Source organism: Leptidea sinapis, chromosome 20, assembly GCF_905404315.1.
Source record: "Leptidea sinapis chromosome 20, ilLepSina1.1, whole genome shotgun sequence".
In the NCBI taxonomy this organism is placed as follows: Eukaryota; Metazoa; Arthropoda; class Insecta; order Lepidoptera; family Pieridae; genus Leptidea; species Leptidea sinapis.
The window spans coordinates 13,363,477-13,389,163 of record NC_066284.1 but is presented as its reverse complement, the minus strand read 5'-3'; the positions used below and the strand labels follow the sequence as shown (position 1 = coordinate 13,389,163).

General features: G+C 37.7%; 1 protein-coding gene across 25 annotated transcripts in view; it reads left to right on the top strand.

Annotated features, from left to right (window-relative positions):
• The window catches only part of LOC126970079 (catenin delta-2), a 122,470-nt gene extending 109,303 nt beyond the window's left edge, over positions 1–13,167 (top strand). For 21 of the 25 annotated variants that reach the window (XM_050815768.1, XM_050815769.1, XM_050815789.1 and 18 more), the window contains 5 exons: positions 1,798–1,970; positions 2,554–2,719; positions 3,601–3,714; positions 6,020–6,129; positions 8,234–13,167. In XM_050815768.1, the coding sequence (XP_050671725.1) occupies positions 1,798–1,970; positions 2,554–2,719; positions 3,601–3,714; positions 6,020–6,129; positions 8,234–8,359 (689 nt within the window). In that variant the 3' untranslated portion in view covers positions 8,360–13,167. Of the gene's footprint in view, positions 1–1,797; positions 1,971–2,553; positions 2,720–3,600; positions 4,339–6,019; positions 6,130–8,233 lie in introns of those variants that run through there. The other 4 variants (XR_007730530.1, XR_007730531.1, XR_007730532.1 and 1 more) reach the window with 4 other exon arrangements.
• The last annotated feature ends 12,520 nt before the right edge of the window (positions 13,168–25,687 follow it).

Genomic DNA, 25,687 nt, shown 5'->3' with positions numbered 1-25,687 from the left:
AGTGCAGTTTAGTCTAACTTAAGAGATAGGATAGTTTTTTATTTCGATTTGGGACCCATAATTATTTTTATTTCCAATATTTGTTTTGTTTGGACATATTTTCTGTGAGAGTATTTTTGACTCGCGGTTTGACAGTTCTGCTGTGAAACAATTTCATTATAACAACAAGGAGCATATTATTATGTTACAATGAAAAATTATTGACAAATTCATCAAAAACGGTATTTTATCTATTATGTACAGAACAACGTCTGTCTGGTCAGCTAGTATTATATATTAACGATATTAGTGACTATATAAAAAACTCTTAACTTACTTTTATATGCTGACGACACAATTTTTTACAGTTATTAGAAATGTAGAAGACTGTAATTCTCTTCAAGTTGATTTGAATAGCTTTGAATCTTTTAGTTAAAGCAACCATCTTTTTTTGAACTCTGATAAGTGTTTTGTTATCACTTTTAGTAGAAAGCGATTACCAGGAATCTACAATTACAAATTGTGTAATAAAAAATTAACTAGAGTGACTCAAATTCGTGACTGAGGAGTTATCATGGATTCAAAGCTAAGTTTTTTGCCTAACATAGATAAAATGCTAAGCAAAGCATATAAACAGTTAGGTTTTATTTTATGAGTTGGAAAACCATTTAAAAGGCCTTCCACGTATAAAATCTTATATAATAGTTTCGTTCGGAGTCACATCGAGTATGCCTGTAGTGTTTGAAATCCTTTCCATAGTATCCATACCAAATGAATCGAAAGACTCCAAAAAAAAATTGTAAAGTCACTAGATTATAATAGTAATTCTAGGTACTCCAGCTACGCTGAATCATGTAATAATCACAATGTTGTCAAATTAAGTGATCGCCGAAAATCTTATGATGCAATGCTACTTTATAAAATTGTAAATAACCACATTGATGCTTCTTTATTACTACATGCACTTTGTTTTCATGTTCCAATTCCCAAAAGAAATATACGTACTTGTCGAAGTAAACCCTTGTTCGTAGTTAAAAAAAGTAGGACATGCTATGCTGGATATAGTTATATAAGACGGACATTTCGACTTATGAATGGAAAACTTGCTGACTTAGATATTTTTAAAGAAACCTTGTCCAGTTTTAAAAAGAATGTTCTAATTGTGCTAAGAAATAGTGAGATTTGAACGATTATTTTATTTATTTATTTATTATAGACACATCAACAAACTATTCTAAACTGTAGGTCTTATTTAGTATTAACATCTCTTTGTAAACTTAAATATGTATGTGACTGTTTGTCTCTAAATAATTATTGCGCCCATTCCTCTCAGGTCTGTGGCATTCTTTTTCAAATGGGTTGTAGTTTGTAATATTTTATCCTATTTTTAGTAAATATATTTGAATTTGAATGAATAGAATTATTTCTCTTTCCATACACTCGGTAGAATAGTCTCCTTGGATTTTTCTGAGGGTGATAATTTTTATGTGATTATATTTATTATGTCAATAAGGACTACTGTTCTTAGTGTGTTTACTTAATGTCTATTTCAACGGTTGTTTTATTGCGGATAATAAATATTGGGACAGAAGAACATGAACAGAAATGAAAATTCATTACTGTTTATATATTTATGTCCCATATTTTTTCATAATTGAATTGGAAGTAAAATAGTCAGATGAGGTGTCTATCGGCTCGTAGTTTGTGAACTCCGTATCACGTAACATAGTGTTCAATGGTTACAGCCCAGTTCCAGTTCCGGCTCGCTAGCCAGTAGGTTAGCCGGTTTAACACACGGATATAATTTCTCTCAAACAGGTCTTCCAATCCTGGTGGAACTGCTGCGGATGGAGGTGGACCGCGTGGTGTGCGCCGTGGCCACCGCGCTGCGCAACCTGGCGCTGGACCAGCGGAACAAGGAGCTCATCGGGAAGTACGCCATGAGGGACCTGGTGCAGAAGCTGCCGCCGCCCAGCCACCACCACGACCAGGTCAGACCGCGACACGCGGCTACCGGGTGAAGCGTCATTGTTTCTTTCTAATTGTAAAAAACAAATAAAAAATATTTAAACGTTATTTAACTAAATTATGCGTAATCATAATATTTTAACCGTTCTTATCTTATAGTGTTCTTTTTACAAAAGCAAACAGCACAAGGAATAAAAAAAAATTAAGCATTTTTGTTTTGTCATGCCAAAGAAACGAATGGAAACAAGTAGAGACCGATCGGTGGCTCGCCCGTAGATGTGATTTACGAGAGACAAACGGCAAGTCCACGAAACTTCAATTTAGGAAGTGTCTTTCTGCCGCCACATTCTCGTGCTACGTCGCGGGGATCACTGGAGCGCTTCCGGCGTTTTAGAAAGGTGTCCGCGCTTTTTTTGAAGGCACCCATGACGTATCGCCCTCGAAACACTGGACAAGGAAGCTCATTCTAAAGCTCGGTTGGAAGTGGAAGAAAGTTTCTCGAAAACCGCAATGCGGGGCACGACACACATCGATCAGAATGATGGTCGAGATGATATCGTGATCGGTGACAGTGGACCGTGTCATAGTAACCATCGCTGGCTGCAGGGCACGTCCGACGACACCGTGGCCGCCGTGCTGGCCACCCTCAACGAGGTCATCAAGAAGAGCGCCGAGTTCTCGCGGGCGCTGCTGGACGCGGGCGGCGTGGACCGGCTGCTGCACCTCACCCAGCAGCGGACCAGGCACACGCCCAGGGTGATCAAGTTTGCAGGTAGCTGTGACAGATATTGGGACACCTTATAACGTTAACTGTTAGCCGGGACCGTCCAATCATCGCCGGTTAAAGCTATCGAGAATGTGAAATAGCTAATCTAATCATCGTATTGCAAATATAGTTACAAAATTGCTTTTGCTTGAATAGATAGCGAACACATTATTAGCTAAATTCCGACCTGTCTTGAGTTTCAAATAAATATTAAATATTGACTTGATACTTCATTTTTTAACTTTAACTATTTCGACGAATGTGATGGTGCAACACATTCCGCGGTCTATGTTAACGTCAGCGATACTGTAAACGTTGTAACTAATATTATGAAACCTATTCATAAGTAAATGTTAGTTAGTTTGTGAGTGAATCTTGGTGAACTATTTTTGACGACCATCCTTTTCAATTTTGTGTTTAATTTTTAATTTTACTGTAAATTGTAAAAAAACTGTTTGTATTCCTAAAAAAAAATAATAATAATGCATTAGCATATAAGATCCACGGGACGGAGCTTTGGTCGGTGTGAAATCACGAATCACGCGTTTTCCCAGAGACCTAATTTGATTGATTTTTCGCCTCAAACTTTTATTCAAATAGTAGGCATAAAGATATATTTATAAATGTCTTTCAAAGGTCGGCTAGAGCTCCCGCGCTCCACTTCTTAATTGCATCATTTCCGAACAGCAAAAATCAATAAGAAAACTAGCAGCAAGGGTTTAATAATAACAAAAAGCTAAATAAATACGGAAACGAAAAAATAATAAATCACTTCGTCGCAGACGCTATCCAAACAGGAATGAACTTATTTACTAAATGTCGACACTTGCTGGACCGTCTACTGTCCACTCCGCCTGCTCGTTACATTGTTACTACGCTCGCGGCAGGCCAGGTGCTCCTCAGCATGTGGTCCCACGCGGAGCTCCGCGAGGTGTACCGCAAGCACGGCTGGCGCGAGGCCGACTTCCTGACGCCGGCGCGAGCGGCGCCCGCCCCGAGCGGTGAGTGGACACAGACCAAACACAAACACACACCTCACAATGACGAACATACTCAGGGCTGAGGAGCACGACTTAGACAGCGGGCCGGTACTTAACTTAGCCACGCCGCTTAGCTAACTTGTCGCGGAGCTCCGCGAGGTGTACCGCAAGCACGGCTGGCGCGAGGCCGACTTCCTGACGCCGGCGCGAGCGGCGCCCGCCCCGAGCGGTGAGTGGACACAGACCAAACACAAACACACACCTCACAATGACGAACATACTCAGGGCTGAGGAGCACGACTTAGACAGCGGGCCGGTACTTAACTTAGCCACGCCGCTTAGCTAACTTGTCGCGGAGCTCCGCGAGGTGTACCGCAAGCACGGCTGGCGCGAGGCCGACTTCCTGACGCCGGCGCGAGCGGCGCCCGCCCCGAGCGGTGAGTGGACACAGACCAAACACAAACACACACCTCACAATGACGAACATACTCAGGGCTGAGGAGCACGACTTAGACAGCGGGCCGGTACTTAACTTAGCCACGCCGCTTAGCTAACTTGTCGCGGAGCTCCGCGAGGTGTACCGCAAGCACGGCTGGCGCGAGGCCGACTTCCTGACGCCGGCGCGAGCGGCGCCCGCCCCGAGCGGTGAGTGGACACAGACCAAACACAAACACACACCTCACAATGACGAACATACTCAGGGCTGAGGAGCACGACTTAGACAGCGGGCCGGTACTTAAGGACCGATGTGAGAAAGACAAAGGTACCGCCCAATGACAGAAGAAAGAAATACCTTCTTACTTTTCTTCATTAGATACCTACATAGGTATAATGTTTACCTATGTTTTGTTTATATAACGAATTGTGATCCTCCATTTTTGAAAAGACTTTTATTTCAAGAAAGATAAAGAAATATATTTCGTAAGGCTGTAAAAGTGGCATGCCCGTCGCGGCCACTGGAGGAGTCCGTGGGTATTTTTAGTACCTAAAGCGCGGAGTTAGACTAAGAGTTGATAGACTAAGAGTCGCTGAATGTTTAACTGGCTCAAATTATGTTAGAGCGGGAAGATAATGTTCAAAACTATCGTTTAATTGAAATGCTAAACACAACTTTATCGTCGCACGAGTTTTGTCGGCCTTTTATTAATTGACTCAAGCTATCAAATTAATACCTATATACTCACTCTTAGTGATTCTGTTTAGAAAAAAGTTTGTGAGTGTCAGCCACAATAATTATTATATTACGACGATAGTAAAAATTAAACAGTATCGACTAAAACCATGGCGCACACAACACAAAAAAACTCGGCATACCTTAATGGTATGTCTTTAACACACACACGAACTCGCTAACAGACAACACTCATAATATATAACAAAAACTATAGACAATACCGCCACCATTTTTTTACCGCAAAATAACCCCTTTTTTGCGGATTGAATGTGACATTCTACTTTCAGCCTCAGGGTGCATTACAACCGTGTTACTAATACTTGTAACTTAAATAATGCATCATCAACTTGTTATATAATATTAATCATCTAATTAAGACATAATTCAGCACAATCTAACTACAGTCACTGCTGTAAATTGTTGTAAATATTCTTTGTGCCCCTACTACGCTGTATTTACTGTTTGTAACACATGCATTATGTAATATGCCACGCTAACCATACGCTTGTTGTACTGTGTATAATCTTGATCGACATAAATGCTTTGGCTACATGTAAATTTAAGATGAGGGAGTTAGTTCTACGTAGTTATATTTTGATAATTTTTCAACAACACGAAGATGTAAGCTATAAATACTTATTCACTATCTAGACGTCTTAATGAACATTCCTCCTCACTTTTGAATATAATATATTCTCCTCTCTTTTTTAAATGTACAAATAGAGCGAGAACACTGTCTCTGCTCTACAAATTAGCCAGCGATTTACGATTGAAAGCTCTTGTCGGTTCTGAATTGACTATTTGTCTATCTCAAACGTTCGGCAGCAGTTGACAAGAGCTGAAAACGTTAAATTTTTTCAATTATATATATAATTTAATGATAAATTAATATAAATATAATCTTACATAAAAGCAGAGATTTTTAATACTTATTTATGAAAATAATAGCCTCTGATGCTAGATGAACACGCGAATAGCACTCTCTATAATATTGAACATCACAAAAATGACGTGCTAGACGTGTGGTCCGCACTACCGGTAGATATTTTCGAAATGGCGCAGTGTTGCAGTGATTTCACTCTGTGAGGTTAGCAGCAAATGTGTTAAATAAATGACTTAATACACAAGTGTGCGGTTGTGGGGTTGGTGCAGGTCAGGGCGTGCCGCACTCGCCCGGGAACACCAACAGCACGCTGAGCAGGCCCATGGCCTCCACGGGCGGAACGCGCTACGAGGACCGCACCATACGGCGCCATCGGGAGGTAACGCCGCAGCTGTGTGTGTGTGCTCGATATATCGTATAGAGGGGACACTTCACGCTTCACTTAATAGTTTAAAACTGATGGACGCCCTTTCATCAGAACGTGCTATAGCTTATCAACATCTCTTATACTATAAAACTAAACTAGCTCGAGTCGATTCATTTTTCAGCTCCCGATTGCTATAAAACTGATCCTCTGCCAGTTCTGTAACTCATAACCAGTTTTGATTGTGTCTGTATTAATACTAATGTCAATAAACCATTGCCTGCGGTGACATAATATATCATCGATGCGCTTGAGTGAAACGCGTGTTAAGTTTTTGAATTAAAAAAAAGTAGATATTTTTTAGTTTAAGCTTCGTTCCACATTTAATTGTGCCATAAAACAGTCATGGTTTGAAATGTATTTTAAACTCTTGTTCAACGTTGAAACAAGCACAGTAGATCAATGATTGTTTATTGTAGTAGTGCCACACTACGGTGACAGTATTGTACATAACAACAAAACAAGGTAACATATAAATGAACGTTTTGTTTTCTAAATGTATAATTTGTTTGTTTGAAAGATTTAACTTAAAATTTACGAAAATTTTTTTATGATTACGGTTAACCGTGTGTTTATTGAATGTCGCCACTGTAGCGCCACCTTGTATATATCTATGTACAATTTAGATATCTTCATGAGCTTTTATAACAATGTGACCATGATCATAGATTGACATGTTACATAATTATTTTATACTAGCTGACCCGACAGACGTTGTTCTGAATATAATAAATAAAATAATGTTTTTTAAGAATTGAAACGTCACTATCACAATGGATATCCGAAGTAAAAAAAGTTCTCGCACGTAACGGTCGTCGTCACTCACAAAGATAGAAGGATGCAGTCTTTGTCTAAAGTATCGATCGACATAGAAGATGGATTCTAATGGTCCAAAAAATTTAATTTGTGAAACTCAAGGTTTATCAATGTACATAAAAATAATCTGATAGATATTTAACAACCGTAGTTAATCTACCTACTATTAGCTAAAATTAAGTTTATTTTTCACCTCCCGAGAGATAGAAAGATATATTATAGATTCTAATTAGTTATTTATTTAAAATTATTCTTTCAATTTGATTTCTGAACGACGGGGGATACATCAAAGGAAGAGCAAAATTTTTGTGTAGATTTATAATTTTTTCGAGAATTTTCATATTTATTCACCTTTTAAACCTTCCCTGGACTTCCACAAATAATTCAAGACCAAAATTAGCCAAATGGGTCCAGCCGTTCTCTAGTTTTAGCGAGACTAACGAACAGCAATTCATTTATATATATATATATATAGATGTCTAGATAGAGATACGGATGACAACAGGCCATATTTATTTAGTGTGCATGACAGCTACGTTTTTGTTTTAGTGTGCATGCGATGCTGATAATAAAGGTCGCTATATTTGTCGATGTGTTCCCAGCTGTAACAGTATATCCAGACGTATAAATTATATAAGTTTGACATTTAATAATAAATAAATTATTATTTTGATGTAAGTTTCAATTGTGATAGCATTAAGTATTAAATTTTATGCACGATAATTTAATGTAAGTATATTATTGTGGTTAGTGATAATGTTTAAACCGTGTAAATGTGTTTCTTATTTAACACTTTTTTTAATAACCAACATTTACAATTCACCATGGGTATTTTAAATTACCATTTTATTTGTAAATATTTTGATCTTAATTAATTTATGAAATGTGACATGTGTGACTTATTTTTGCTAAAATGTTAAATTACATAATTAATACAAAATAACACATGTTAATGTTTAAGAAATAATTTCAGAAACTCAGGAAAATTAATTACTCAGTCAGAAATTTTAGTATTTTTTTCTTAACTTTTTCTTAAATAACTATTATTTCATGAACAAGACATACCAATATTTACGAACCAAACGTGACTCGAAAGGTTAGCTCAGTGTATGAGCGCTCGGACGGAACCCGAGATGTCGTAGTTTCGAGTCACGCATCGTTCATAAATTTTGGTGGCTTTCAAAAGTGAGTGATATCACTTTACAAATAACAAATTGTTGAATATACATTCTGTTTATTTCAGAACGATGAGCTGCCCGCAATGGACGTGAACAATTATTCAGACGGCCTCGGTATGGGTAACCCCAATGGTCGACCAATGAACCTACAGGGTGTACAAGCTCAAATGCCACCTCCGAGCTCTCGTTGAGAGCACCAATGAAGTTTATTAACTATTTTTTTGTTTTTAACCATGTCTAGTGTTCTTAATAATTTATTATTTATGACACATTGCTGTAAAACGTTGATTCTTTATCCTTACAAAAGTTGAAAAGATAAATTAGAAAGTCTTTTCTTGGATTTGAGGTGTCCGCGGCGTGCCATTATCTCAATAGAAATAAAAAAGCTCTAATTTATTTTTTGTAATGAATATAATAAAAAACAGAATCAAATTGTTTTAATAGAATGTAGCGCACAGCGTTTTTAGTGTAAATTTGATAATTACTTTAAGTTGTAACTTTCCATGAAATATACTTTACAGTCTTGTTATGATATATTGCATATGAATGAGAATTCCGATCGATTCGATGATTGTATGTAAGATATTGATATATTGTAATGTAATTCATGGTATTCATAATTGTGATAAGCATTCATGTGACTGTGTACTAATAGCATTTAAATTTACAAATTATTTGTATCCTATTAAATAAAGCTTGATTGTTTGTGTGACAAGAGTGCATTAAATTTTATTACAATCATTTATATCCTAACTTAACTTATTCAAACTTCAACACTGAAGACAAGAAGTATTTGACAAAATCTTCTACGGCAGCTACGGTAGGAGTTTTACTAGAAAACTCATTGTGAAGACCACTCTCGGCTGCGCAATACAGCCGTTGGTCAGTAGACTTCTTGTGAAAAGGTGGACTGTATGAGAGGGAACTAGGAACTGGCGGCGACACTCAGTCCCGTTGGGTCCGGCGGTATTCCTCACGACCTCACGTTTGGCGCCGCCTTCAGTTACGAGTTGCGGACGGAGCGGACTCACTCCTTCGTGTGACCTTGGAGGCTTCGGCGAACGAGTGCCGACTAGCACGCGGTCGTTGGTGGGGAAGAGAGAGGGTGTGAGAGGGGAAGGACAAGGATTGATATATGGCGTTACTCACATTAATCTTAATTTATTCTGGGCAACATATTAATCCCACTTTTTATTTTGTACAGCTGTAGCTTAACGAGCAAAATGTTATTTATTCAATATTCATTGAATGTAAACTCAGTGTAATAAATATTAAAATACTCTATAATAATATAGTGATCGGTTTTGTAATATTGATTGATATCCACGATGAGTTTAAGCTTCAACAGAGATGGTGGCTCTTCGCCGTGATATTGATCGAAAGTTTGTCTTCCGAGGCGAAGGTTAACTATTTAAAGCAGTTCTAGTCTAACAATATAGTTATGGTTATTATCATAAACGTGTACTGTTGATCTACATTGTACAGTGCTATTTTATATTTGCTTCATTTCCATTTACAACCTGTGCTGCCAATGAATGAGTTGTATGATGTTATCAAAACATGTATGAAAACGTGCGTATGAAAACCAATTAGAAGGCAACGATGTTCTTAATTTATTAATACTATTTAGCCCTTTTACTCCGCAACTATGTACATACAATAATTCTTAAATCAAACAAAAAAATATCCCTAATATCGACGTGCCTTTCGGCATAGCCCTCCTCTAAAGTTTTCCTTTGTTTCCTGTCTCGCGTGACTCTCCCCCAGTTCAAACCCGCTGTCAACTTTATTTCTTCCCCCCACCTCGGTTTCGCCTGCCATCCTTTGGATACCATTCCGTTACTCCTGTCTCCATTTTCTTTTTGCGTCTCGCATCAAGTCCCCTAAACACCTCTATTTCTGTTGGTCCTATTCTTTGCAGTGTATGGTGAGTAACGTTTTCAAAAGGACACGCCATCAAGCCAAACAATAATAATAATTACATCATTTAATGTATTTTTGTCACATTTTATTAATATATCGCTCCGAGCTTTGTATGCACGTGTACGTACATGGTATTTGTCACAAATGTCATACACGACAAGCTTTATTTAATGGAATGAAAAGATAAGAAAAATAATGTTCGAAGTTTTGTATTCCAAAAAATATATACATCGATATTATACATTGTAACACCAATAATTAAAATAGTTGACAATGTTAGGTAATTGGATAATATTATTACTATACTATGATATTCATGTATTGTGTCATTTCATGTCATGTCATGTCAATTCCCTTAGCGTGTATGTGCCATTTTAAATGTATCTCCAAATGGGCTTAGTGTTATGTACCTAATCTTATGAGACAACGTTTGTATAAGATTTAACATTTAACCATTATTTTTGTCTTAAATCGGTTTGCCGAATGGTTTTTTAAAGTGAAAACTGCTATAGGCGCGCTTGGCATTCTATTTTAATTGAGTCTGACTGAACAGTTACGCTCGGCTTTATAACTCGTTCGTTACAAAAAAAATCAAAACTTCACCATGAAAACTTCAAAAACACAAGCGGGGATAGCACGGTAATGAAACTGCAAACGAGGGGGAGAGGGGAGGGGTTTCACGTTTCATAGATAATGTGTCCGCGTAGTATATAGTCGAACGCTTTGATACGATATCGTTGGTATAACCACAGCGCTGGTGTTCCATCGGTACGGAACGTTATCATATTGGCGTGGTGTCAGCTGCCACCCTACACCACATTTATTAGACTGAGATCTATAGAGCGTACTTAGACTTTACTCAGATTTTACTTACGTTAAACTTAGCTGAGTGTCATACAACTCCAACTTGACTTTTGCAATGGGCTGTCTTAGTTAAGCTCAGCATAATTTCGGCTGTCAAATGAGCATAAAAACGAAATCAAAGATTATTAAGCTTAAACACGGCTAAGATTTAGGTAAGTAAAGTCTGAGCAAAGTCTAAGTCCTTTTGATTGGTGCGTCTGCCTACATGTGACGTCACATTGATGGCGGTCTGTCACATACTCTCGCGCGAGGATTATATACGTAACGATTGTTACTATTCATTTCAATTGACATGAATACGTTATAACAACATTTTTTTGTAATTAAAACTGCTCAAATATAGAATATAATAACTTTATGAACATTTTTGGTTGATAGTCCGATATTGATAATTCTTCGTCTAGAAAAACTTTTTAAATTTAACTTTTTTTAAATTGAGATGTCTTCGTATTCATATTTAGTAGTGTTAATGTACGCCTGAGGCTATAACTGTGTTTTTGTGTGTGAGAAACTACGCTAAGATATTTTTTTAGGGCTGTCAAAAATTTCGGCTTGTATGTATAGATACATATGATATTTAAAACCTTATTACGTATACATCAAAACAAAACCTTGTAATGGCCAGTAAAGTGTACAGATCATAAAAACAACAATTAATCAAATTAATAAGATGTCATTCATTTTCATCAATGAAGCATATTGAATTTAACAATATATCTTATCCAATAATTGTGACTAAAAATTAATGTCCCTCCGTTTTAGCTTACTTTTAGTTGTAAAATTATTTATTTTTTAACATTAATATCCTTAGGATGCGATCGAGGATAAGTATGGTAGTGGTTCTTTAATTATTTTTAGATATAGATTATATTATATATTTTTACTTACACGTCGATGATTTAGTTCGGAATGTATCAGCATTTATTACATAATATTATTCATGTACAAATATTGATCCGTGTATTTCTAAGGCTTGAAACCTTTGTAACATAAACTTAACTTTTATTTTTAAATAAATATATGGGTAGGCGACGTCACTTATCAAGAGACAACTGTATATGACTAAATAACAAACAGATTTACAAAAGTTTAAGTCAAATATGGGCCGCCATCTTGAAAAACATATGGCGTATGGTATGTGGTCGAGTTCAATGACCTGGTACAAAAGTGATAGCTACTGAAATGCGTTATTTTTAAGCATATTAGTTTTATAATTGTAAATGATACAGAGTGTATGTACGCTTTACTGCTTGCCAGGGCGACGTTGCTTCTATGAAGCGTTTTCTAATTCCGAGTTTTTATGTGATTTTTTACATCGCGTAGGCTTAGATAAATTTGTTTAATCGTTTTTTTTTCTATTTAATGTTTTCACTGTGAGAGTTTTAGACAAATTAGATTTAAAGGGTAATATTGTGTTTTCTTTTAATTGTAATATGAATGTTATGTACCACTGTCATGTTACATCAGGGATTTTGTATAGAAATGTATACTTTTTACTATGTAAATTCTTTCTGTCGTCTTTATTATTATAATAGGTGACGCTTTAGGTTTTGTTATTATAAATGAATATAATCTTGTAAAAGAAAAAAAACACTTCAACACAGTAATCATATAATTGTATCAAAAGATTGATAAAAATATAGTTAATGAATTTGATTAATTCCTAAACTCTCAACACTTTCCATAGACATTCATAAAATTTAACCATTCAATAATTAAGAACGGTGTGATTCTATGAAAAGAAAAAAAATATTGACTAATTATTAGCACCAATATTTAGTAGTTGTAAAGATTTATAATAATCGAAACCTACGGTCGTCAAAGTATTCCGATCTCCTAAATAATCAATTGTATAACCTTTTTATATAAGTATTGATGTCTATGGTATGGGATAGCCATCAATTGTAGAATATAAATTAAATGCTTAAGCATTGAACGCAAAGCTGACAACAGTAATTATTATTGTGATGGGAAAATGTCGTGTGATATTTCATTAACTATTTTTCCATTACAGTAATTGAAAGGAGTTGCAACAATACTCGGTTATTGTAATAATAAATTATTTAACATGTATTCTTTTGTCGTTGCGACAGCTAAACTTAATGGAACTAGTTTTGTTTTAAGTCATGTTGTATTTAGATTAATATAAAATATTCTCGAACATAAAACTATATTATCAACTACACAGAATATTAAAGAATTATTTTTATTATTTTTTCATTTTTATTTTCTTTTTTTTTCTAATAACGTAAGGCCTATTAATACATATATGGGTTATACGTTAAAATATGGATTTGTGTGAAAGACTCAATATACATAATGTACAAATGGTGTTTTTGTAACGTTTTTTACATATATTAAGTAACTCCACAATTTTTATGTAGCCATTTTCTTTTTCATCTTGATAAATATCGCGAGAAGAAAATTACTAGATTGTTAGATATTCATAGTATAATAACGAAGTAGAGAATTGTTCGAATTGACTTAGTGCGGTTTCGACATTTTTGTATATATTTATTTGCGGAGTGAACGGTTGATTCAGGTCCATAGCAAGGCTGTTAATTCGTAGTTTTAAATTTTCCTAACCTCTCCGTCTCATAACTGATAGTCTGAATCTCTATCAAGTACCTAGAGTAGATCGTGTTCACTGTTCAGTAGTGGTGTGTGTGTGATGGTGTCGAACACGAGTTGACATTATACTCGTGACAGTAAACGAACGATTCTAAAATGGCGGCGAACCAGGCGGGACAGGGATCGCAGATGGATGATGTTGCATGTGCGAGTGAGAACGAATCATTAGTGGTCGCCAGTTTAATATTATATGTACTAAACAAAGTGATATCCCTCACGTCTGGGATTAATTAAATTAAATTCATAACCAAAATCGAGACGTCCGTCTCGGACAGAACCCGAGAGGTCGAGGGTTCGAGTCCCGCATCATTAATAGATTTTGGTTACAAATTTAATTTCATAATAGGTATTTTCACATAGAAAAACCTTTCAAACTTTTTAATAATAAACAGAAATAACTATACCACAAATATTACGAAACTAATAGGTTCATTTATGTACGCTTTATTTTTAAATAATTATTATTAATTAGCTTTACATAAGCAAAGTATGATATATTTATTTTTTCTTCCCGTTAATGGGAAAGGCAATGCCAGTGTGATTATTATTTTATTTGGCGCAAGTACCTACGTAGAAAACTTGACATCTCACGAAATGTTGTCAAATGCTTTTTAAAATTGGAACGCAGAGGTAGGAATTGATATAAACAGTAGAACATTTAATAATTAAGTTCATAATTACTATTACGTCTGCTATAAAATGAATAATTTAAAGTAACTCTGTGTTAATTACTAGTACTAATTATATTCTTTGGAACTATTTTTTTACTACTAACTGGACTGAGGAGGACTACGTCTTTTAACAGAAACGACAATTGAGAATAATAAATAGTATTCGAGGAAAATTCCTACTATCGGAAGTACTAACTACTAGGAACTTCTAACTTTCCACTAGTGGAAATAGCAGTTTTTATGTGTACTATTTGAAAAGTATCGATCAATAAACATGCTGCCCAAGTACAGGCGGACTAAGTCGCTAGTAAAAGCTAGTATAATATATAAATTGTGAATTATAATTTGTCAATACATTTCGATAGGTACAAAACCAACCAATATATTTTGTTTTTGTTATAAATTAATTCATATCGAAGTTAATTAGATATCTTCATGTTAAGGACATTTATTTGATCATCGACAATTAATATGTTTTGTAATTTCTTACATATTTATTATTAATAATAATTGTACTTTGCAGGGTCAGGAACTAAGTAACAGGATTTAATTAAAAAAAACTCATTTTCAATAATATAATTATCAAACATAAACACTATTTAAACAATGTCAGTATAATGTACACATTGAACTTTTCACTTAGATATACACAGCACTAATGTTGCATACGTCAGCTGTATAGCTATACTGCTAAAGTATTCCCGCTACGCGAACTCACGCGATTTCACCCAGCCAAATGTATCTACTACCTATACATTTATTTATTTACTTATTATCGCGTGCGCCAGTCATGCCGACAGAGAGACAAACAGAGCATGTCGGTGACGCGAATCCATATGATTTTCCCTACCAAAAAGTACCCAACGCGGCTAAGAAGTTTTCACTTCAAGAAAACAGTTTTGTTAAGAAAGACTTCCCGATGGAATATTTCAAGTCTGCCGTATCGATTAATACTAAATGAACCAAACGATGCGCTAAGTCACTTCTAGTACGTTGTTATTTTGGATTTGTGTGGACTCTAGGTAGTTTAAAGCCGCAACAAGCACTCCGCACATCTTGTTATGGACCCCGTTATACGTTAATAATTGAGATGAATTTAAATGTGTTTGTCAATATTAAGTCTGCAGTGTGAACGCGCATTTTTATATCTATTGTAGGTGTCAGTTATTGAATTTATAGGTGTAATAGACGCATTTAATATTATGAAGATGTATGGTTATCTTGTAAGACATTAGTGCGTGCACGATTCTTGGTAAGTTATTAATACATTTTGTACTAAGTACTATTTTTGACTGTCGGTGGTATGTATTTGCAATAATCGAAAACAGTATTAATCCAGTATAATGTACCAACGTTGCTAATACACATAACTACGTTTAAAGTGTTTGTTTTATTTTAACAATTAATAATACCCAAACCATAGAATTAGTTACAATATGTATACCAGCGTATTGACAAACAATGCGTGCTTACGAAAGAGAAGTACTTCTTTAATTTGTATCAAAAACAATTACCAAACCGCGCCGAGTGTCGCTTGACGAGTTACCCCACAAGTTAGAATACATGTATTATAATTTTTAGAACTCATTGTCTACTCATGTATTTCTGTTTGTGTTTTGCCAATAAAATAAATATCACTTCAAATTTAAAATTCAAGTAGAAAACAGTGAGCTACGCTTAGCATTAGCTATTCAGTTGGTATTTTTAATATTAAACCACTAAGTAGCACATATTGAAAAATCAAAATTAGGTCGCTTTATTGGGCTGTCAAGTCGTGAATTAAATAATAATATTAATAAAATATTGTATAAATAATATTGTAATATAAATAAAATATTGCAATCTGTCTAGGCCCTAGGACGACATTCATGAATTTATGTCAGGCTTGTGCGATACTCGTTCATTAAGAAGTCCACTTCATTACAATCAGCCTACTGACAGTAGAAGATGTGGTTTTTAGCCTTCTTGTTATGGTGACACTTAGTAGATGCCTTGCAGGTACATATAGATGGTGTTAAATTCTTGTATTAGGCTTTTATTTTGTCAGTTATTTTTTGTTTAAATGTTCATGTTAAGGTCATGATGCAATGGTGCGTTTACTTATCACTTGTAGAATTTTTTACGTGATCTCTATGCAGGACCTCAACGTTTGAGCTTGCCGCCGTGCCCCACAGCTGCAGTCCGTAAGATCATATGGGTTTGAAGATGCATTTATAGAGAAGCAGCTTATTTGCCAGTTATAACTGGGACTTTTTGTTTAACATCCAGTACATTTTCCGAACCTGTTGTCCCATTGCCAGCCGTTTGGTGAATATATGCTTTCTCTTGCCTGTATATTGCCTCACCAGTTTGTCGGATCTGAACTCCATTTAACGTTTTGGTCGGCAGGTGCCGACCAAAACCGACGATATGCCGAGTATCGTAGAGTAGTAGATTTCGATTTGTTTGGCTTAATATGCCTATCAAGACAATTTCGGAGCAGTTGGGTGGCTTTTTCCGAAAATCCAATGACAATACTGCCGTATCGTCGGCAAAGGTACCCATTGCAGTTTACCTTAGAAGTAGAAAGGTCCGCAGTATAGAGAAGATAGTGTGGGTCCCATTACACTGCACTGCCAAGGCCTGTACTTTATCGGAGTCTTTAGTTGCCCGACTGTTATCTGCTTTGCGTATTGTGGGTCGGGATACCATTGGACACTTGAATTTTTTGTGACCTTCCACAGTGATTAGTCAGTTCCGGCAGTGGGGTCTAAATTTGTTAGAAATGCTTGCACATTCTGATTTTGGTCATCACTAAATAATTGTTTCAGCTGAGATACTAGACAATATAACCTAGTTTTGTGTGTGGGATATCGTGCTTTCTGCCACAGTTTACGTGCTTTACGTTACTGGGCAATCAGTTTCCTGGCATTGATAGCATATCTATGTGCACTACATAGTATATATTTTGAGGTTTCAGGTGTAGCAAGCTAAGCTGATTGTTGGATGCAATTGTTTAAGTGCTCAACAGCTTCTTCTATCTTTTGATCTGTTTCAAGAGGTAATTTCATGTTTAAAATATGCTGCTACTATCTCTCGGAAGTATCTCTGTTTTATAATATACAGTCAGTAAGGGTTAATAGTAAGGTTAAGGGTTTATACCCTATGTCTCCTTAGCAATATTTCAACGGGTGAGTGATCAGATAGTTCAATTATATATTTGCATGTACAGTTTTTGTTGGCTCTACCCTTCATAATTAGGACATTAATCAGGTCTGGTGTAAGGTCAGGTTGGTGTGGTCTGTTTTACATATTTAAGAATGTACCATTAGGTTGCTGCGCCGGATGAGATACAACAAAGGCTTAAGTTTTCAACAGCCCTTAGTAGGTTACTGTCTTCCCTGCGGTGTTATTGAGCGTACGTATATACGTGAGCCCCAGTACCTAGTATGCATAGCTATATAGTCGCCACCAGCGAAAAATATGTCATGTTATGTTAAGGTGGGCTGTATAGCGCTGATACCGTCAATGATCCAGTCTAGTTATCAAGGACAATATTTGTGGCTTGAATCTCGCTTGTGCAGTATTGCACATATTATGTCACCATGAGACCACTAAATACTTAGTGGTCTCATGGTGACATATTGTTTTTTATCAGTATGGCGCTTGCGCCATGTGCAGAAACATGTCAGGGTGCATTGTAAGATAAAATTATATAAATATATTAAAGCAGCTCGTGTTAGTGAAGTAAGTCTCTGCTATTAGAAGTATGACAACTTGATACAACTCTAAAAATGCTTTCATCTCCAGGATGTGTTGGGACAGCCTATTGGCATTCTACACTGGCCTGCAAAAGTAAGTATCACACTTTTCAAATTAATTTTTTTTCTTAACTATAGAAGGTAGAGATTTAAGATTAAAATCGTTTTGTTGCAAATTTTATAGGCTTTAATTCTTAGAAACTAAAATTATACATTAGTAACATTTTTAACTTAAAAAAGATAAAACAATGAAAATAGACATTTTTAGTTTAGTGTAAAAATTCAACTAAAATGTATTACATGTTATTTAATTTTTAATAACTGGTATTGCCTCCTCGAGCTCTGATTACAGCTTCGAGCCGGTTCGGCATACTGAACACTAGGTTTCGGAGCCGATGTTGGGGAATATTCTGTCATTCTTCTACCAGGGCCTGCTTTAGTGCCCTGAGGGTAGTAGATGGTGGTCTGCGATTTCTGACTAGCCTTCCAAGCTCATCCCAGGCGTGTTCAATCGGGTTGAGATCAGGACTTCTTGATGGCCAAGCCATCACGCTGATACCGACCTCCTGAATATACTCTTAAAAATGTGAATGGTAAAATTGTAATTCGGAAACGTCCCCTTTGAAAAAGGAATGGTTTAGTTTTTGAAATTTTTTTTTTCAGCCAATTCTTAAAAGAAGGTTACCGACTATAAAGTACAAAATTAAATTCTCTTTGGAGTCCTTTTTATTTATAGAGTATATCTCGTGAACTTAAAACGTTAACCAATTTTAAAAGTGTGATACTTACTTTTGAAGACCAGTGTAGATGACAATTCTTATGGAGTTGAAATTGTTAATCTTGTGAGTGTGATAAGATTTTTTTTTTATGGAATAGGAGGACAAACGAGCTTACGGGTCACCTGGTGTTAAGTGATCACCGCCGCCCACATTCTCTTGCAACACCAGAGGCATCACAAGAGCGTTGCCGGCCTTTAAGGAAGGTGTACGCGCTTTTTTTGAAGGTACCCATGTCGTATCGTCCCGGAAACACCGCACAAGGAAGCTCATTCCACAGCTTAGTAGTACGAGGAAGAAAGCTCCTTGAAAACCGCACTGTGGAGGACCGCCACACATCCAAATGGTGGGGATGATATCCTAATTTGTGGCGTGTCGTGCGAAGGTGGAATTCGGTGGCAGGAATCAGGTTAAACAGCTCTTCGGAACACTCCCCGTGATAAATGCGTTAGAAGATACACAATGAAGCGACGTCTCTACTCAACGCCAAGTGATCCAGCCGTTCACAGAGCACTAGGTCCCCGACAACGAGCTGCTCTGCTTTGCACGTGGTCAAATGGATCGAGCAGATACTGGGGTGCGCCAGACCAGAGATGACAGCAATACTCCATGTGTGGCCGGACCTACGCTTTGTAGAGTGCTAGAATGTGGGCCGGCTTTAAGTATTGCCGTGCTCTATTAATGACCCCCAGCTTCTTCGAAGCCAATTTGGCTTTGCTCTCCAGATGGCCACGGAATTGGCAATCGCTCGAGATTTCGAGACCCAGTATTCCGATACTAGGCGCGGCTTTAAGAGAAGTGTTCTCGAAGAGCGGTGATACGACAAATGGGGTTTTTTTAGTGGTAAACGCGCAAACTTGAGTCTTCTGGGGGTTAAATTAGACAACGTTCAATTTACCCCATTCAGCGACCTTCTCGAGAGAGGACTCGATAGAAGACACAAGTTCCTCCCGGCACTGGTCGACGATTTCCCGAGAGAGACCTGCATGGCCCGTGTATACGGCATCACCAGTGCTGTCGTCTGCGTAGCAATGTATGTTGGAGGTGGCAACATATCATTGATATGCAGAAGAAACAGCGTGGGAGAAAAACACACAGCCTTGGGGCACTCCAGCATTCACAGGCTTCGGGTTCGAGCAATATCCGTCGATAACGACCTGTATGCTGCGCGCAGTGAGGAAGCTGGAGGTCCACTTGCACAATCTCTTGGAAAGCCCAAATGATGCAAGTTTTGAGAGGAGCGCCCTGGGCCGTACACGATCAAAGGCCTTCGCTATATCCAGGCTAACTGCCAGGCCTTCCCCCTTGCTTTCAAAAGCCGCCGCCTATCTATGTGTAAGGTATACCAGAAGATCGCCAGTCGACCGACCATGGCGAAAGCCGTACTGCCGGTCGTTGATCAACTGGTGACCCTCAAGGTATACCGAGAGCTGGCGGTTAATTATGCTCTCCATGATTTTGGAAAGCAGGGAAGTAATCGCTATAGGCCTGTAGTTTGCCGGATCCGAGCTGTCTCCTTTTTTTTTGGATCGGATGGACAAGGGCTGACTTCCATGAGTCAGGGACTACGCCTTTTGAATATGAGTACCGGAATAAACGCGTTAGCACCGGCGTCAACTCAGGAGCACACGTTGTAAGCACGATTGGAGAAATGCCATCCGGCCCGCTCGACTTACTGACGTCCAACGTAAACAGAGCTCGTTGAACAGTTTTTTGTCTGAACTATACTTCAGGCATGGAGCTCTGACACCGCGGGATGGTCGGCGGTGATTTTCCGTTGTCGTCAAGAGTCGAGTTGGAGGCAAAAAGAGTGCACAGGAGATCGGCTTTCTCTTTTGCCGTATGGGCCAGGGTGTCATTCCTCATGTGCAACGGCGGTATGGACGGCTGGTTGAAGTTACCAAGAGCCGCTTTCGACAACGACCAGAACTTGCGTGTTCCGGTCGGGTAAATGGAAAGCTGCTCGCCAATTTTGACGACGTGCTTCGATTTCGCACGGGCGATGTGCCGCTTAAAAAATCTGGAGCCACGGTTATATTTCCTCTTCAGAACTTTGCAGTTCAGATCCTTTGAGCCCAGCGCCATACGCCAATGCAAAATTATGCACAGATCGCCATGCCTAGTATGAGGTACGTGATCCAAGCCATTCGGCATTGTGCCCGTTGAACCCAAGACTACGATTTCAGCGGAGGGGATCTGTGCAAGCACGTCATCAAATGCCGCTTGAACGCAGCCCATGAGGTGTTCCGTTTCTGCGTTACCACTATGGGACCTGTAGACATACGCATAGATGCGGACGCGGTCCTCTAAATCTACGCGGATCCAGAGAGTAGACAGGTCCCTACCCTCAAAATTGCCGAGACGGTGACAGCAGATATCCTCCCTAACGTACACACATACCCCGGCATGAGGCAAAAAATTATGCTCGGTTTTGTACCCGGGGTACGTTACATATGACGTATCGATAGGTCGAGATATCTGCGCCTCCGTAAGGAAACACAAGGCCGGCTGCGCCGTCTCATGGTGGTGGTGGTGGACGGTGTTTAAATTGGAGTGAATTCCCCTGATGTTACAGAAGTCCACATTAAGCGTGTAGCGGGGTGCCGTGGTGTTGCTGCCCTGTTTGTCCTGTGAAATGCACGGTACTGTGCCCTCCCCAGAGGGGCAGCCCGAGCGCGAATGCTCGGGGAGGGATTCTCCGGCTCTGGTAGAGCCGGTACCCTCCTGGGGTACTACCTTTTTTGTGATTGTAGATAGTTGTTGCATCATTTGCTTCATCATTACAGGTACCTCACGAGTGTAGTCTGTCCTAGAGATTAATTCGAAACTAACAATATAATAAGAGTATATTAGGCAGTTTCGAAGTTTCCACACGGAAGTCCATGTTCTTGCTAGAGTTTCTTCAGTCTTTTGTATAGAGTCAGAGATCAGAGTAAAACGAGCGAAGTGAGCTTGGGACTTGAGCCAAACCCCGACTCGGACAGGGTAGGTGGAAGTGGGCCTGGCCCGCCATCCTCTTCGTGGGTTTTCCATATACATATGAAATTCTACTTGGCCTTTCAAGCAACGTAATTAGGTGTAGGTACAGAATACAATACTATCAACTTCTACTTTGTAATGATCGTATGATGCAACACCTAACATTACCCTGCCAGACGCCTTACTAATATACAGAGTGTCCCAGAAAGAATGGATAATCTTTGATCCCCGCACGGGACAGCTCTCCAGCGCTCAGAAAAAATATCTAAAAAAAATAATTCCAAGTGATACCCAAAATATGTTTTTTTTAGAAAAACATACGTTTTCTTTACTTTACTTCACATTCATGTGCACAACACTCACAAAGTAATGAAATTTGTGGCGTTTTTGGTGTCATCTTATTCCTGATAGACTATACTACTAGAAATACATTAAATAATATAAGCATATAATAATAACGCTCAGAACGATAGTTTCATTCATAGGTCCTGTCATTAAAGAAGTAACATTATGATTAATGTGTGCGTGAGCGTCACGAAGGTACTTACATTCGCCAACACGCACACACACAGCCAAATCATACATTTTGGCGGCAGCCATCTTGGATTTCAAATATGATCCCAAATTCGTTCTCTGCACCCTCGAGAACCTTGGATACGATATCCATATTGTTGATCATATCATAATTTGGCGCGCGGTAATCTTGGATTTTTAAAAAATGGCGCGTAACTGAAAAACGTGACGAATGGCTATAAAATTTCTCTCATACGTCGATAAAGAAGTAACTCTTCAAAAACATACCGAAGTATTGAAAACCTCCTCCTTTTTTGAAGTCAGTTAAAAAGAGTGGCCGTTAATTTTCTCACGAGCTCAATTTTTTCGGAACATAATATGGTAAATTCAGTAATTTAAATGAAATATTTATAGTAACTATTTAAAGCGCTTAGTTTAAGCCTAATTAAATTAAGATCATTTGACTTTGACTTTGAATACTTATAACATCATATGGCGTCGTACATTATAGCCTCCTATCAATAACCCATAAACACACTGCAAAGAGTCTTCGGACCTTTGCAGTCACTGCGGGGGACCACACGTAAGGAGCGAATGCCCCGACTATGTCGTGGGGGAGCCGCCCAGCTGCATTAACTGCCGTCACGCAAAGCTGGACAAGACGGATCACGGTGCCTTTAGCAGTGACTGTCCAGTGAGGCGAAAATGGGATGCCATTGCCCGCCTCGGTGTGTGCTACTGCTAAGGGCACCGCAGTTGTAAATCCAGGAGGTCGCGGGCCCAGGGATGCTGCTTCAAGGCACATGATATAGGTAAACCTGCAGCGGAAGCGATTGGCAACCGATGAGCTGATGGCAGAAGCTGTCAGCCAGAAGGTGAGCCTGGCACTGCTGCAGGAACCCTATACAAGTAGTCTTGTAGTCCTAGTCCTAGTCAAGGTGCCTTGAAGCGATATCCAGGGGTTCACATCTACCAAATGGACCAGAATCAAACAGAACTAGCCCCGCAAAGGCCGCAATAGCGGTCTTTGATAAAGACCTCCGGGTTAGGTGTGACCCGAGCATCCAGTCGGAGAACATAGTTGCAATCACCATTGAGTTCTGCGACTGGACACTCGGAATAGTGTCCGCCTACCTGGAAGGAGACAAACCTAACAGAAAGACATGTAGCAGTTTTTTTTCATACCTGGAACGTCTGTCCAGCGTCCGATCCAAATTGGGAACCTCGAATGCTGTGATCGGAGGTGACTTCAACGCGTGGAGCCCATGGTGGGGTAGCACGGACGAGGACCACGAGAGAGCTGAATGAAACGTATGAAAACGTAAGTGGCCAGCTTTTTTTAAAAATACAACTATTTGGCTTCACGTTACATTTTACTTTACTTTATTTGTGTAAATTGTGTGTTTAAGTTTGTTAATTATTATTGCTTTTTACGGTGAATTTGACATTTATTGTTTGTTTGACGTTTGCGTATACGGGTGAGTTTTTTTTGAAGATAAAACAAGTGCACGATATTGAATTGGAAGTTCAGTGCAGATATACCGAAATAAAAAAGTGTTCGTAAGAGTGAATTTTTATTGCGTCGCAAATAATCAAACAAATCAAAGGTGAAGCCGGCGATCCAGAGGTCAATGTACATTGACTGTACAGTAGTGTTCACTGTTAGCACATTTATATTAATAATATTTATTTTGTTTGAAAGTTTCACTTTTTCAATTTAATGTTTTTAATTAAATAATTAATTTTGCGATAGTTCTGAGGCCTAGTATTACATATTTTTTTATTTATTTCATAGGTGTGCAGTCCATACTGTATATATATACTTATAAATATACATATATAAATAGAGGTATATATACGAGCTTGTTCGGATTATGAGGTTGGCTTAAATTGAAAACAAAAAATTTTACCAAATAAAACAACCGACTTCAAAAAAACTATTTCACAACAACAGATATAATATGCAGTAAAAAGTACAAAAATAATTGCATATTTTTATACAATCTAATTAATTAATCTAATTCTAGTTACGATTATTGTCATTTTTGGAATCGGTGTCCTTCCGCCGCGACCCGCTCTTGAGTCTCGCCTCCTCTCAACTCAAGTACATCTCACCTACAACTATGCATGTAGTTACAAACCTATCTTGGATGACACCAACTCCAAAAATTACAATAGTCGTAACTAGAATTAGATTAATAATTAATAAGATTGTGCTTAATGTGTTTAAGCTTTATGTGTTTTTGAAGTCGGTTGTTTTTTTGGTAAAATTTTTATTATTTTTTGATTTCTAGTGAATTTGAATTACCCTATCGAACAATTTGTCTAAATATGTGTAGATATACTAAATTTTGCAATGCAGCAATGAACGTAAGGGATTTGCAATTTGATTACAGACAGTAAGAAATCTGCCACGCACCCTTACTGTAAGTCGTTAAGGACTTCCACTGATCATCATATTCGACTACGACAATTACTTGACCAAAACAGCTATGGTATGGTAGATGACTTAAATATCCGGATAGCATAAACAAATTCAGCCTAGTATTGTTAATTTGCTCCTAAGAATTGAAGAGTTCCGTTAATTTGTCATGGATTCCGTAATCAGAACTAACTAACCAAACTCTCACCAAACTATCTTTGAAGTATATCCTTTCCAATAAAAGAAGAATTATCATAATCGGTTCACCCAGTCGAAAGTTTTGAGGTTTGACAAACATAAAAAAAAATTCGACGAATTTAGAACCTTCTCTTTTTTTGAAGTCAGTTAAAAAAATATATGAATAAGTTTAAAGTTACACGTTCTGGAAGTAAAGTCGTCCTTCATCACGACAAAGCCCAAAGACATTAAACCAAACTTTCGATAGAACTGTAAGTGCGAAAATAGTTATTTATGCAACTGTTGTGTAATAAGGGGTATTAAAACACGAATGTGGATTTATCTCACGAGGCGAAGCCGAGTGTGATAATAGTATCACATGAGTGTTTTAATACCTAATTATCAATAGTTGCATACAAGACTTTATCTACACCCTTAATATGAATCCTCTAAAAGATTCTGAAACTGTTAGCTTACTGCTAACATTAAAACAGCCAGTCCTAGTAGTAACCTAATATCATCCATTAATGATTATATACAAATAAACTAAGTATTAATGAAAGAATTATTTATTTTAGTAGTAATTTACATTTTGTATAGTGCAATAATTAAAATTCATTTGAATATATTGTTCTTTTGGAAATTAATCGCTCATTTTTTGTAAACAAAACAATAAAAATATGGAAGAAAAATGGCGGGGATTCGAATAACATACTTTTTTTTACGGCGCGCGACGGTCTGGTGGTGTGGAACGCGCGTAAACCAAAATGTTCTTTTTTTGAAATTCATACAGATGCTATGCATCAAGCAATAAGAATGTGGC